This window comes from Agelaius phoeniceus, chromosome 1, assembly GCF_051311805.1.
Source record: "Agelaius phoeniceus isolate bAgePho1 chromosome 1, bAgePho1.hap1, whole genome shotgun sequence".
Taxonomy (NCBI): Eukaryota; Metazoa; Chordata; class Aves; order Passeriformes; family Icteridae; genus Agelaius; species Agelaius phoeniceus.
Window position 1 is genome coordinate 28,508,045 of NC_135265.1, and position 14,993 is coordinate 28,523,037.

Sequence of the window (14,993 nt, forward strand, 5' to 3'; positions counted from 1 at the left end):
GTGGCTATGAAAGCTGTTTTCACTTCAAAATCCTTTTTGGCCAGTGATGTGCAAGTGACAGAAGTCAATAAGTTGCTTTCAATGCCACTAATAAACACAGCAAAATGCTACCCAGACAGCAGACAGCTTCTAGTAATTTGATCCTTACAAGGATTCTGATACTGACACACAGAAATAGGGAAACTATGCTTTTATTTAGAAACATCTTTGCATTAAAAATTTTGTTTACTGAATCATTTTATCATGGTTCATATTTAATATATGAACTTTTCTATTTGCAGTCAACAGACTCCACAGCTACCACTCCTCCTGTCCATTTACTTCATTCTCTTGTCAAAACCCCAAAAATTGCCTTTAGAAATGCAAATATTACAAACCTCATCATGACTGGCAAGATTTTTACCAACTAAGGCACATTAATCCTTATTGTCAAAAAAAAATTGTCAACCACTCAGTGCAATTGCAGGAAACTACAGCTTACTTGTATCACCACCACAGATTTAGAATAAATATAGAGATAATTAAAGAAATAAAACACACTCCCCAAAACCCACCCAAAAATACTCCAAACACACTTAAATTTAAGAGCAGCATGCCAGTAATTACCTTCCATCAAAAGTAATTATATGAGGGTCAGTAAATGAGTAACAGTAGGCAGTGGGTAGATCCTTAACTATAATCTTCAAAACAAAGGAAAAAAAATAATATGTCAGGTTAGGAAATAAATGCACTCAGCTACATTATTTATGATAGTAGTTTACATTCCAGTAAGTATATTACATTATACTTTTAATCAATCTTAGTTGTTACTTCAATATTAAAATGTAAGACAAAAAATTCAAATGAGAACACAGCATTTCAAGGAAAAACAAAGCAACTAAAATCAACCACTTAAAAATTTTGGTGTGAATCAGCAAGTCACAACTGAAATAAAAGCTTCACTAGCACCAGCCACACTTCTGGACAGTTTACAGATCTTAACACAAAGATTTGCAACCTGTGTGCTTTCTGGAACGTAGCCATTCCACAGGAAATTCTCACTGGATATAGGTGCAACTGCAATTCTGGTAATCCTGTCTCCATCCTGCATGAAGTCTGTCACAGCACTGAAATAAATTACAGCTTGACTACAGATTCCATCATTGCAGGATTTCTGGAGAAGATCCACATGACAAGAAGAAAGAGCCAAGTTTAGACCTAACTGCTCTTTACCTGTTTTAAAGAAAATACATCATTAGTGAGTTCCTTCTCTAAAGAAGCCACATTCTCCATACTACATATGGAGATACTAATATAGATACTAACTTATTTACACACACTTTCATAAATTAAAATAATGATGCATTTTTCTTGGATTTGGTCATGCAAAAAACCTCCACTCTACCTCTTCATATACACACCCAAGACAATGTTTTTTCATTCCCCAGTTCGCTAGACAAATGGAAATCATGATAGGTTTGATAATATGAAAAAAAGAATGGTTGTCTGCATAGGCAAAGCTCCTCCTGGTTCACAGGATTTGTGCTTGAGAAAATATTACAGAAAATGGCTATAAGAGTAAAAAATGATAACTTCATGACTGCATATATAATACTTGCAATGCAACACATAAACAAAATTACCTGAATTATAAACTTTACAAGTATTACAGAATTCTGTCAATTCAAGTTAAAGAATGTGGTCCTGATATCAGTGTCTACCAAAACACCTGCAAACTTCAACAAGTAATTTTTCATATTTTCAGGAGCATAGAGTCATACAGACTCTGAATACTTTAACATTTTAGAAAGTATCTTACAGCTCTGAAGAAGGAAACCAGCACAGTATTTATAAAAATATTTTAAAATGTAATTAAATACACAAAACGTAACAAAATCAGGGTAATACTTACCTTCATCAACACTGTTTAATGTTAATGAGATTTTGCAGTCATTTTTTAGCTGGCTAAATTCAGGACAAGGAATAGGAATGGTACTTTCTATTGTCAGTCTGTATTCCTTCCCATCTTCTGATATATCATATGTTTCTGGATGTATCTAGCACAGAAGAAATTGTGCTTAAAATGCAATCTTTGTAAGTAAACTGCAGCACTGCTTCCTAATCAGCTAGGAGTGCTTATTTACATGGGCTGAGGAGCAGCAGCATATTAAGGTGAAGATGCAGACACAGCAGCCATAGTCTTGAAGAGGTGGGTAAAGGGGCAAGGATAAGGAAAAGGCAAGAAAAAGGGTTAGCTAGAAAGGAGAGAGTTAGCAAACCACATCTTCACCACAAAATGAGTAACCCTTGGAAGCCAAGATACAAACAGCTTTGTGTACTGTCAAAGTGGACAGTGGGTGGGAGGGTGGAAGGAAGTGGGAAGCTACCTAGAGTGGGAGGTAGGAAGTGGGAAGCTACCTAGAGGTCACAATTCCAAAAGAATTTGGAAGCACCATATTTCTCCTGGGATTCCTCTATACAAGCTCACAATGTGGATCACCAAAAATGGATAATCAGAAACTCAATTAGAGATAGTAACAGGGGCCTCAGCTTGGTAGGGTGGGTGGGGTCCTGAATGCAGCCTCACAGGGAAACAGAGAGAGCACATTGCCTCCTTGCAGGGTACACTGCAGAACTGCACCTCCATGAGAGAAATCTGGGCCCTGATCCTACAGGAACAGGCTCAGGCTAAGTCAGCAGGACTATACCCAATATGTAATTAATGACATGCAGTCTGTCCTTCCGGGACTGGGGTCCCATTCTTGGCCAGCAAATGGGTCCCTACAGCTCTATCCACAGCAGGAACTAAACTAGTTTGGTGCTTGGCCTCTGACCAGGCAGCACAGCACAGCCCACCTCCCAGCTACCCCTCTCCAAGCCCAGACCAGGCTGGCTCAGGCTGTGCCCCCGAGCTTTATGAGCACAGCACCAGCCAGCTCCAGTGCTGGAAGCCAAGGCCTGCACTGTGTGTGCAAGGTGCCAACCCAGCCTTCCCGCACCTTGAGTACCTGGGAGCACAAAAACCACTGTGACTCTCTTGCTTTTGGACAAATTTAAGTCCACCTCAGCTGACAACAGGCTCTATTAATTCACAGTTTATACATTTTAAGTGCCTTCTAGTCAGAGGGCTGACTGCTATAGCAACACTCAAAAACTCCTACCACATTATGTTTTGTACAAAGTTACCTTAATTCCAGCAAAAAATTCCTTGCTCTCAACTGAAGAGCTTTGTATATCTGGCTTCTCCATGAAAAAAGAAGAACTGCTACAGTAGACCTGTAGGGTAAAACCAGAATAAAAGAATATATTTTTGGTATGAAGTAGTCACATGAAGACAAAACTCGGACCGTGGTCAGTTCAATGATTCATCATGGCCAGTCTTCTGATTGCACCACAAGGTACCAGTTGCCACTGGTAAAAGATAAATACTGCTAAAGAAAAAAAGCAGAAACAGACAGCACCCTAGGAGATTTTCCTGGCATATTCTACTAGTGGTGCAGAGATATCTTCAACTAACGGCTGCATATAAATCATATTCAATGAATACCTTAAAAATCTTTTCTGGAGCATTTCTACAACCAATGATATCTATGAAAATGTATTTTACACTTGTTTACATGTTATTCACTACTTTTTTTTGTAATATCATAGCTTTTGCTTTTTAATTTTATTTAGTGACCATCAGATTATATTTTTCCTGATGTTATAGACCTGGATAATGTTCTTCAAGATGAGGAATTCAGTATGACTTCACTCCACTGAACCAGTTTCATGCTACTAGACACTGTGCTTTTGCTTTGGTTTTGTGTTTGTTTTGGTATTTGTTTTTATTTTGCTGTATCCATTTTGAGATGTGTTGACCACACATGCAGTATTTCTGATCCTGAAAAAAAAAAGTGATGCATAGCAGCAGGAGATAGCTTATGACTGTGCCTCTCCTTTTAAGTGTAACCAAGCCAACACTGTCAGACAAGTCTTCACAAAGTCCACAAATGATTTTCGGGGAATAAAAATTGCTATTCCTGCCCATAAGCCATCCAGGCAGCCTGACTTTGTCTTGGACATAAATATGCATACCAACCATGTTTTGGGTTTTTTTTTATTTTCTCCAGCCAAAATTAACCAGTATTTTGGTGTATATATAGGTAAAAGATGTACTGATTTTCCAATGCTTAGGCTTCTCAAAGTTACCATGAGACCCTAAGTCTTCATTCTCATACAATGGAAGGTAAGGCATCACACTGCTTTTGATGGCAGAGATTAAAACATAAATCCTAGAAACAAACCCACATCCAGAGAAAAATATACATCTAATGAATCAACCACACAGCTTTTCACAACCTCTGGCTCTTACAGCCTCTCACTGAGATGGAGTTGTATCCAAAAACTCTCTTAATTTATATTATTTGAATAAAAAGTTTTCCTGGAGGGACACTGCACTGTATTGAAACAATCAGTCTCAAAACCTCAGAGGCAGTGGTATATTTCTGTTAGTGTCTGTTGAGCCATATTTACAAATACACAAAGAAATCATAATAATGTTTTAACATACTCTGTCTCCAAGTCTGACATTTATCCCATCAAGTTCTAGAAGTGAGAAGGTATGAACTGCTGATTCATGTGTAAGTTCTTCTTTGACACCTTCAGGAGAAAGTCTTGACCAAGTGACAATGAATCCAACAGAGCTGTTAGCAAAAGGAATGCCAAAGGTACACCTTAGGTAGATGCTGCCTTTGATCATCTCTGCTACAACTTCAGGAACAGATGGAAGTGGTGGTGGCACAGATGGAGATGATGTGGGAGCCAGGTTACCTAGTCAAACAGAAGTGTGGTCTGTGCTTTTTATTCTGCACAAAATCAGTATTGGATACAATGACATTGACATATTTTTTGCTAAATAATGTACTAGTAATATTTAACTTTTTTGTATGTGGAAATGCTACATAATTTCTTAAGAGAATCAAAGAAAAATGTGTATCTTCCTGCTAATAATTATTCAATGGAGAAAAAACTCTCTATGAGCTTTTGATTACATTCTAGATAACAGGAAGAAAAAGAAGGAAAAAACCCCAATCCAAATAAACCTAAATTAAAAACATAAACAAGAGAATAAAATGCAACTAATTATTTTACCAGGCAGGAGAGAGCAACACGCAAAGGAATGTGCCTTACAGAAGAATAATTTCACTATTTATGAAGAAAGTGGAGAAAAGAAAAAGAAAAAAGGAGAAAGAAAAAGGCTATTTAGAAAGGAACAGAATAAGCAACAATATGATTTGTAGATTCCTCTTATATTTTACTCCTGAACAATCATTCACCATCACTACAGTTCCTTTTTGACATTTTGATACCTACTCAAAATATTCTGAGAAAGAACTTTTGTAATCCACGTTTGTCTGAAATTACCTCCAAACTGCTCATTTTGCCACAAACCAAGCAATACTGTTGATAACATGAACACATTTTTATTCAAGTCAGAATATCACTAAATGCTGACATTATTGGGTCCCAGATGCACAGAAAACCTGGAAAATCAAAACAAAATACTCACTGCTACAGACGCCTTCAATTTCCATTCCCTCGGGATCACAGGTTTGTGGCCTTGCATCTGAAACAACTATAAAGTGTTTTTACATTTTATATTCACACACATACAGAGTATGAACAGCAGTGCTCTTAGGTTATACACCAAATGTCACAAAACACCAATTGAAGTGCAAAAATTCAGAATAGAAGCAATCTTGTAATCTGATCCATGAACAGCTAGGACAGCAGTCAGCACAATGTCTTGTGCTGGAAATCATCTAGGAGGAAGGGTACAGAACATTCTACCACCTCTACAACCTTCACTGCTGATGTGCTCAGCCAATACTTAACACACATTGCTAGTGAATAAAAAGGAATTATACTATTCTCTTAAATATATATTTTGCCTCTCCAAATTCATATCTGAACACTTATTCTTTACCTGTAACCCTGGACAGCAAAATTCAGTGCAGACCTGCTTTGAAAAAAATCATCTTTTCTACAGAAGCCTAAGAAAAACTGCTTGTGCCCTGCTATTGTTTTGTATTTTGAATGCTACAGAAAAATAAGTGGAACTTCACTTAAACATGAAAATGCCAGTTAGTCACTGTACCCAAACTACATCAGAAGGGCGGCAGCAATACTGGAAATCCCATTCACCAAAAGAATAAAGAGCAGACTTTGCTGTTCCACCTTCAGTGGTATAATGTTTGAATTCCTTAGCATGTAGAGGACAGATAGAAAATTTGCATTAGGTATTTAGAGCTGTCAAGTTAAAGAAAAAACACTGGCCACATGGTAACCTAGATACAAAAAGCAGTACAACAGTACAATGTACATCACATGACAACATCATCTTAAATATGTGCATTTAGATTCAAAATGTGTTTCAGATTTACAGTGTTCAGTAGAGGCAAGTCAGAGTTATGCTTTTTGCCTGCTTTGTTTTGAGGTAGTAAAAATTTGCTAGCTTGCTGCCTAGCTGTGGTTTTGTATATCTTCTTTCCTCATCATGTACCAGGATTCAAAGTAAATGCAAGTCCTAGTGTGCAAGAGTTCATTGTTTCAGGCACATGCTTGCTCAGCCCTTGGAGAATGTCTTAACAATTGGATCTAAATGTATGATGATGGGTCAACAAGGCACCAGAAAGCCCACTGATAGATTTGCTACTAAGCTTTTGCAAGTAGTCAGTAACAGAGAACATGACTCCAAGCAATACAGCATACGATGCATGAAAATCCTGCTAGTATATAATGGCGTGTTATATGAGCTAATAAGAATTTCCTACTACACAAATTTGTCACTGTTTCACAGTATTTATAACTCTAAGGATTTCACCCTGGCTTGCTTATCTGAAAAATCTGTCATGAATAATGAAATGCTGAAGTTTTGAGCTGCCAACACCAACATACTTTTGCAGCACAAGCGCCCAAGACAGTAGGAGACATTGCAAAGGGTCTCCTTTCTCACAGAACTAATACAATGCATATCAGTAGAGCATTTCTGTGCTGAATTTTCTTTTAGCAACAACACATATACATCCCAGAAAGATGATAAGAATTACAACAAGAAACATATTCCTTACAGTGCTAAATAATAATTGATATAAATACAGTTTGCTCAAGTTCTTAAGACAAAATTTATTCTGATACAAAATTCTATGCATGTTCAGTAATGGCTATTTGGACAGTCTGAGTGCCATGAATTACACTGAATTTTGGCACACTGAATTTTGACTTCTAGATGTGTCTTATAACCCCACCTCATCATATGGAAAATTTCAATTCTTAAGTTTCTGGTCTTTGAAAATTAGTCAAATGCTACATATAAGTTAAAGAGGGGTGAAGTGAACCCACCTCACCATTTCAGATAACTTCTCCTATCATATCAATATTAAAAGCAAGGGTTGCAAGAAATTTTAGCATAACTATTTCCTGACATTTCCACTCCACCAAATATCAGACAGATATAAATCAGAAAAACACTTACTCACATAAACACACACACTTAGCTGAGTTAGAGCATGTATTTTCTCACCTTCTGCACAATACCCCATGCACCCTTGGGTGGGCTGCAGAAAGTAAACAAAGAAATCCCCGCAGTTCCTGACCCTGACGGGGATTCGGAACAGACAGCAGTCTTTGGAAGTGCTGAAGAAAAACTGCCACGTAGCACAAGCTGTTAACTGCTTCATCTCACCAGGTCGAGGCATGGATTCTGACTCCCTCAGAGACAGCCAGACAGGGGCCTGAGTCCCACAGTGATGCATCTTCAGCACCAGAGAAAAACATCAGGAAATGGTTAATGCTGTGCTTTAATTAGAGGTACATATGTAATTAATTTCTCGCGGGAGCTTTTAGCAAAGTTCAGCCAGTATAACAGAGGGATTGCTGACTTTCCTCCTCAAGGCTGAATACAAATGCACACAAAAGAGACTTAAGTCCTTTACTGAACCTAGTGAATTTGTGTTTGTATTCTAAAGACAGGCTATAATTTAGTGTGTGAAGAACTTACCAGGAAGCCATATCTGAGTGCTTTGCTCAGAAAAGCCCACAGTTGTGTTATGTCTTAGTGAGCTACTTTGCACCATTACCCTACAGTAGGTGACTGTGGGATGCTATCAGAGCACAGCAAATGCAGTGCAGAGCAGGAGTACACTGAGTATCAGCTAAAGGTGTTAAAGTTTTATCTGCCCTTTGCCATCAACTAGGCTCAACTAACCTCTCGGATTTCTTTTAAGAGATGTGGGCAGCTGATCTATTAGTATGTTTGAACTGTTTTGTATTCATTTAAAAGCACTTAATTGATGGGATTTTAGCTTATTTTTTAAGAGACTGTGACAAGGAAATTTCAATTCAGTAGAAAAATCAAGGCTACAATATTCTAATGACATTTTTAGGTTCTTTGAGGAAGGAAATGTTTTAAAAAGGGGAAACTAAAAAGATGTATCTCCTTAGAATACAACAAAGCTCCAAAATAAAGCTACAAATAAGCTCTGAAATAAAGAACTAGTCATCTGAAGTATTAAATATTTCAAGCAACTCTTGAATCTTTGGAGGCTTGCAGATGACAAGGCAACTAATATTCAATTAGCTCTGTTAGTTCAAGTCACTTTAGGAGTAATCTCTTTTCTGTGACATGATGACTTTAAAAGCTCCACAATTACTGGGTTCATGTGGCTGCAAGCCTTTATACTGCTCTCACAGGGCCTTCCTGACACACTGACCATCAGACAGTTCCATTTACAACACGATTGCCCTATGCTGCTACTGAGAAAATTTCTTTAGCACTGAGTGGAAATTACAGTTTTTGAGTGCTCTAAAAGGTATTTGATTTATCATCCTCTGCTATTGCCCATTCAGTGTAAAATTTTCAATTCTTAGATTTAATTTTCCAGTTAACACATTTTAATATAATCAAGTATTTAGAGAAGATAGGAACTTAGTATTGCTCCAGACCACATAATCATACTCTTTTTTTTATACCTATCATACTGAAAAAATCTTCACCAAAATATCTATTTCTCAGAATGAAACTATTTGTAACAATACCTCCACACACTTGGTTGGCATCTCAGCAGGCTTATCAAAAATCATGAAGCGATACCATCCTGGAGTCAGGGAATGGTCACAGATTAAATCCTGGATAGCTGATTGCTGGAGGTGGGATGAATCAAAATGCACACTTCGGTAAGGGCTCTGCAGGATCTGATGTCCACCAGGAGAGCATTCTAGAACTGTGGAGCAAGAGCATTTAGAGTATCAAGATGGAATGCCTAACAAGTATTTTAGAAAAGATGTTAAGCATTTTTAAAGGAAAATAAGGATATCTTGCAATATTATGCAAAACTAAATTTATGAAAGAATATATTGAAGTTCTAGTAACAACAACTTTGCATGTTAGCATTCTTGAAATTTAACAGAATTCATTATGTCATAACTTTCCTTCTTTTAGTGGACAATAAATGCAGTAATAACCACATAGGCATTTACACTAGATGAAAAATCAGTGGGAAGGAATGTTTATACATTCTACCTGGATTCTTATTTTCTAGTTTTACTTATATTTATGAAACCTGAATACAAATGAAGTGTCAGATATATGAGAATACAAAACTTACCTCAGTAGGAGTAAGGTTTATCCAAAGGTCTTTTCATAATAGATTACCATTTCACAGAACTCCTCTGCATGAAATTAACAATTCCCTCAAATGGATGAGAGATAGCTGGATAGTTGCATGCAGTTTGCATGTATACATGCAGAACATAGCAAAAGTGTGTGTTAAAATGGGTAGATACTTGATTAGACATTTTAAGTAAATTTGCATTAATGACATCCTAAATTATAATAAAGAAACACAACTGCCAAACATATTTTTTGACATCTAAGTGACCTTGTGGCCTCGAAAAATCTCTCAAATTTTCTCATAGATAAAATGAAGGATCAGAATATGAAGCAGTCTTTATCACAGTTGTTTTTATTTGGTTGGTTTGGTTGGTTTTGGGTTTTTTTGTTTTGTTTTTGGTTTTTGGTTTTTTTTTAACATAAACTCATTTAGAAATAAAGCAGAATGTCAGAATTTCTGAGTCTGATCTGGCATGTGAGTTGACTTCTGTCGAAAACAGTGGTAACAAAAGTTCTGGCTAATGGCATATTTACATACAACATACTGAATAGTCACTCTTGTTCAGGAATGTGCTTGGAAAGTGAAAGAATGGAAAAATAAAGTAAGAGAACGTTTATATATTAATGACACTAAAAGTATACCTATCTATTTAACTTACTTTTAAAATGGATACCAATTGATGCTAACTGTGAACAGAAATTTGGGTTATACTGAATGATACAGGGAAGCTTAATTTTTGCCTTCATTATGCATTGAATTTAAAGATGCAGCTGTAAGCAAAGCTGTCAAATGTTACATTTTGAATATGAATGCTCTGATCTCCAGCTTTTGGTCCCAGGTGTGTCTGTATTTGTTGTATACTTTGCATGGTATAATTGTGTTACTGATAAGAAACATTTTAGTTTATTAATATAAGATAGTTTACTATCTTCCACATTCTTCATGTTGTTCTAGATAACCACAATTATAAAACAGTTTCAAAATCAGGTAATTCCCCACCTTTAAATGGAGAAGATGCCCTAGTGAAGGAATACACTTTATCTCTCTCAGCACAGGCACAGTATGAGAATCCTACAGTCTTTCAAAGACTAAAGATTTAATCTGATACAGCTTTAGGCTACCCAGGCAGGTAACAATAGCTTTATCTTCTATCCTCTAAGGGTAGCTGGAAGTCAGAGTGATTGACTGTGCCACCACTGTGTTTCTGAGTTTCTTGTAGTAGCCTGTGGGCTATTCATGTCCATACAATTTGACCTTACAGGGAACTTACCCTTCACTGGAATTTAGAGAAAAGCCCTTGAAGAATCACAGGTCAGTCATGTGTGTTATTGAAATGTTTTCCAAGCAAGCTACAGCACAAGCAGTTTACGAGCCATGATGAAAGTTTCTTCCTGTTCTCTATTTTTCACTGGAATTCTCCCTTTCATACAGCACCCTCATTAGTTTTCTTTCCTGTAACTGAATCACTCCTGAAACAATTAATATCTGTTACCTTCTCCATTAATATATCAGGCTAGACATGAGACAAGTCTTTATTTTCTTTTCCTCCACAGTTTAATTAGATCATCATTTGATAGATCTTTAAAACAGCTGACTGTAGTCACTTGTAATAGGGTTATAAATCCTACTAAAGATCAAATTATAAGTTTCTTATTATTATGCATATCACTTTAAAAGGCCATCCAGCTCTTTATGAATATAGTGTATCCCTTTTTCCTTTTGAGAAGTATGCTAATATTTTTATCGTTGTTGTTTGGAAATCTTATGTAACACTGGGTGATTTTTTTTTTCTTTTTTCTTTTTCTTTCTGAAAAACAACTAAAAATAACTGTCATCATCAATAACACAAATAAAAACAACTTTTCTGCACACCTGAGTGTAACTGAAGTGCTGTCTAACTTCACCAACAGCAAAAACAACAAAATTATCATGTTTATGGACAGACACACAAAAAATTAATGTTGTGTTCTCTGCGAAAACATTACCCCTGCAGAACAGATCTGCTCCAACCAGAAGCATTTAAGAGGGAGTTGGCTACATTTTCCATTGAAATAATGATTTCCTTATTCAGGATGCCTTAAATAAAAACAGATTTTGATATAAGATTCTTTCAAATATTATTCTCAGAATGATGAATAGTGACTTTGCTGAAATGCTCCAGAAAAGCTTTACCTCTAACACTCAGCAATTTTATAGACTCATAGAGCAGTTTGGGCTTAGAGGGACTTTAAAGATCATATAGTTCCAACTTCCATGACACAAGCAGGGACATGTTTCACTGGACCAGGTTGCTCAGAGCTCCATTCAAGCTGACCTTGAATGTTTCCATGGATGGGGCAGCCACAGCTTCTCTGGGCAACCTGTTCCAGTGCCTCACCACCCTCACAGCAAAGAATGTTTTTCTAATATCTAATTTAAACCTACTCTCTTTCAGTTTGAAATCACCACCACTTGCCCTGTCACTACAGGCCCTTGTAAATAATGTTTCTCCATTTTTCTTGTAGGCTTCCTGATGATTCAAATCTGACAAAATTATAAGGATCTGAAAACAGGTTCTGATAGCTTTGAAGTGCTAAGGAAGGTTACCTACCTTCCTAAGGGCAGGCTTACCCACAGTTCTGTCCTGGATGTGAGGAACATTAAATTAGGGGAAGATTTCTGTGCTACTGGTGTGGCTTGACTTCATCACAAAAAATACTAACATGTTTTGACACAAACCAGGAAACTCATGTAAGTTTTAACAAAATTTAGCATTTACTCATGATTGTTCTTGACAAAAACCTTTCCATATACATGGGAATATTATTTTTAGTTATTTATTGACCTTTAAATGTATTAGTGATTTAATAACTTTCATTTTAAATATTTGCTATAGAATAGTGAAAATTCAATTATAAAATACACAAATGAATACTTGAGAAATAAGACCATGATATCCAGTCTCCTTTGTAGACTGTGTACTTCTGTTTTCACTTAAACTAGAGGAGATACACACAAAAGGTTATCAATAGGTTATTAGGAAAGACTTGTTTCTAGAAAGTTGTAACTCTCCCATTCTGTTTGGTGGTCAAGCTACTACAGACTACATTGTCCAGACTACACTGTCTGCTGAAAAAAAGCAGACCATCCTGGGAAAACATGCAACTAATTCTCTAGCATTTGAGTTTACTTTATTTTATCATATTCTGTGCTTCTTTCCACAAACACCTTATATATATACTGCTCATGGCTCTCTACCTTTCTTCAGTTTGTCTCTCTGCACAGCAGGAAGAATTTGATTCCATATTTGCTTTTTCCTGACTGTCTTCAGGATTAGTGCAGTGAGCTTTGCTTTGATCCATCCCAGACTTCCTTGGTCTTGATGGATACTGAGAAATGTGAACCTAAACTGCAACATCTTAAAACACATGTGCTAGAGGATGAGCCTTTTGGGAGAGATACAGATGCAATCTCTGCAAACATGTTGAGGTTCTACCATGGCTGCTGTAACCTGAGTCTCATAATACCTCTGAACACCTTAACCAAAAGTCAAAGAGGTTCCTGAAGTCAACACAGGAGCTCATTTGCCACAAAGAGACATGAAGTGGCTCCTGATGACTATCTCTGAGGCACTGGGGTGGAAAATGAGTTCCACAAAGGAAGGGCTTTTCAACTTCCTGTTCACATCTCTGTTCCATCCATGTGCAAAGAGGGGTCAGTGATTTTCCACCTGTCCAGAATGTTTCCAACCCAATGGAACAGTAAGGAACTGAGGACTACTGGGTACAAACTGGAGTAGAGAAGAGACAAGGAGCCACAGCAAAGTACAAACAGGCAAGGGCAGAGTGGCAACAGTGGCAATCCAGTCCCTTAGGTACAAATAGCTTTTAAGTATATAAGTCCTGCTGCCCAAAGGCTGAGGCCTGGCAAATGAGCCCTGATAAACTAACAGTGTCTTCAGTAAATGCCCACCGTGCGTGGGAATGTGCTTTTTATTGCATCTACTGACTGCAAAGGATACAGAATACCAAAATCCCAAGGTAGAAATTAGAGCTATGACTGAATTTAACAAAAGTATTTGTGGATCTAAACTCTTCCAAAATAATAAAATAGAAAAAAGTTCACTTTTTGGAAGAAGTTATTCTGGAACAACTTTTTAGAGTGATACTTTTAAAGGAGAACATAGAAATTACTGTAACTACCTAAAAAATGTCATTTTCTTTGATGAGACCTATAAAAGAACATGAGAAAAAATGTTGTAGCAATTACAGTATTGCAATCCCATGGAACAGGAACATGGTGATTCCTATGCATGGACCAATGAAGAAAATCGAATCAACATGCACAAATTAATACATCTTTACAAATAACCACATTAAACTGGTGTTAAAACACTTTTCAGCCACGTCTGTTTGCACCCTACGAGATGCTTTACAAAGGTAGTAAATAATTGCCTAACTTTTATGAAACTGTAACATACATGTTTATCAAACGTTTTCTAGTAGCTCTCATTGCAATACGTTATTGCATCTACACTTGATGCAGATTTTCTATCCGAAACTTGAAGCTATCCACACACGGGTTTAGCAGAGGTCCCAGGTGAGGATGTGCCAAGGCACTGCCTGTGCTCTAACACTGCAGAGAGCGATGGAGACCCGGCACCTTGGCTCCTGGAGTTCCCCTGGGCAGGTTTTCCCCGCAATTGCGCAGTGACAAGGGCAGTTCCTATTGCGGCAGGTACAGGGTTCAGCTTGTTCCAGTGACGCCTGTCTGTGGGCACGCAGGGGGGAACCCGGCGCTGGCCCCGCCGCAGGAGCCGCCCGCGCCCGCCCCTCCGGCGCGCTCACCTGCCCTTCCCGGTGCCCGGGCTCCCTTACCTCTCCGGCGGGCTCCGGCCGCCGCCAGCCAGCCCAGCACGGCCGCGCCGAGCCAGAGGCGCGGGGCTGCGGGCGCGGCCCCCGGCATGGCCCCGCCGCTCCGCTCCGCTCCGCTCCCGGCCCGCCCGCAGCTCCCGGTGCCTGTGGCCGCTCCCGCGCCCACCCTGCTCCTCCGCGCAGCCCCTCCCTCGGGGGCCTCGGCCCGCCCCCGGCCCGACCCAGCCCGGCCCGGCCCGGCCCAGCCCCACCGGGGTCGCTGAGGGGGTGTCCGTGCCCCGGCCCGGCCGGCCCGGCCGAAGGTGTGTCCGTGTCCCGTCCCGGCTCTGGGGCTGCCTCAGCCCGGGGCCTGTACCCGGCCGCTGTGGCATCCCCTGCCCCGGGCTCCTTCGTGGGGACTTTCTGCAAGAAAACGAGCCAAACCTCCTTGGTTCTTGTCGGGGGCTCTGTGAAGGTGCTTGTCCGTATCCCAAAGAGGTCCAAACAGACCCGAAGTAGGTTGGCATCG

At 38.8% G+C, this 14,993-nt stretch overlaps 1 protein-coding gene across 1 annotated transcript in view; it reads right to left on the reverse strand.

Moving 5' to 3' along the window:
- Positions 1 to 14,606, reverse strand: part of VWDE (von Willebrand factor D and EGF domains) — a 37,677-nt gene extending 23,071 nt beyond the window's left edge. The window contains exons 1-9 of the mRNA XM_054642895.2: positions 14,489 to 14,606; positions 9,058 to 9,242; positions 7,544 to 7,775; positions 5,531 to 5,596; positions 4,532 to 4,791; positions 3,166 to 3,255; positions 1,892 to 2,036; positions 998 to 1,212; positions 607 to 680 (exon numbers count right to left, since the gene is read on the reverse strand). Of these exons, the coding sequence (XP_054498870.2) occupies positions 607 to 680; positions 998 to 1,212; positions 1,892 to 2,036; positions 3,166 to 3,255; positions 4,532 to 4,791; positions 5,531 to 5,596; positions 7,544 to 7,775; positions 9,058 to 9,242; positions 14,489 to 14,576 (1,355 nt within the window). The 5' untranslated portion in view covers positions 14,577 to 14,606. The remainder of the gene's footprint in view (positions 1 to 606; positions 681 to 997; positions 1,213 to 1,891; positions 2,037 to 3,165; positions 3,256 to 4,531; positions 4,792 to 5,530; positions 5,597 to 7,543; positions 7,776 to 9,057; positions 9,243 to 14,488) is intronic.
- Positions 14,607 to 14,993: the final 387 nt, after the last annotated feature.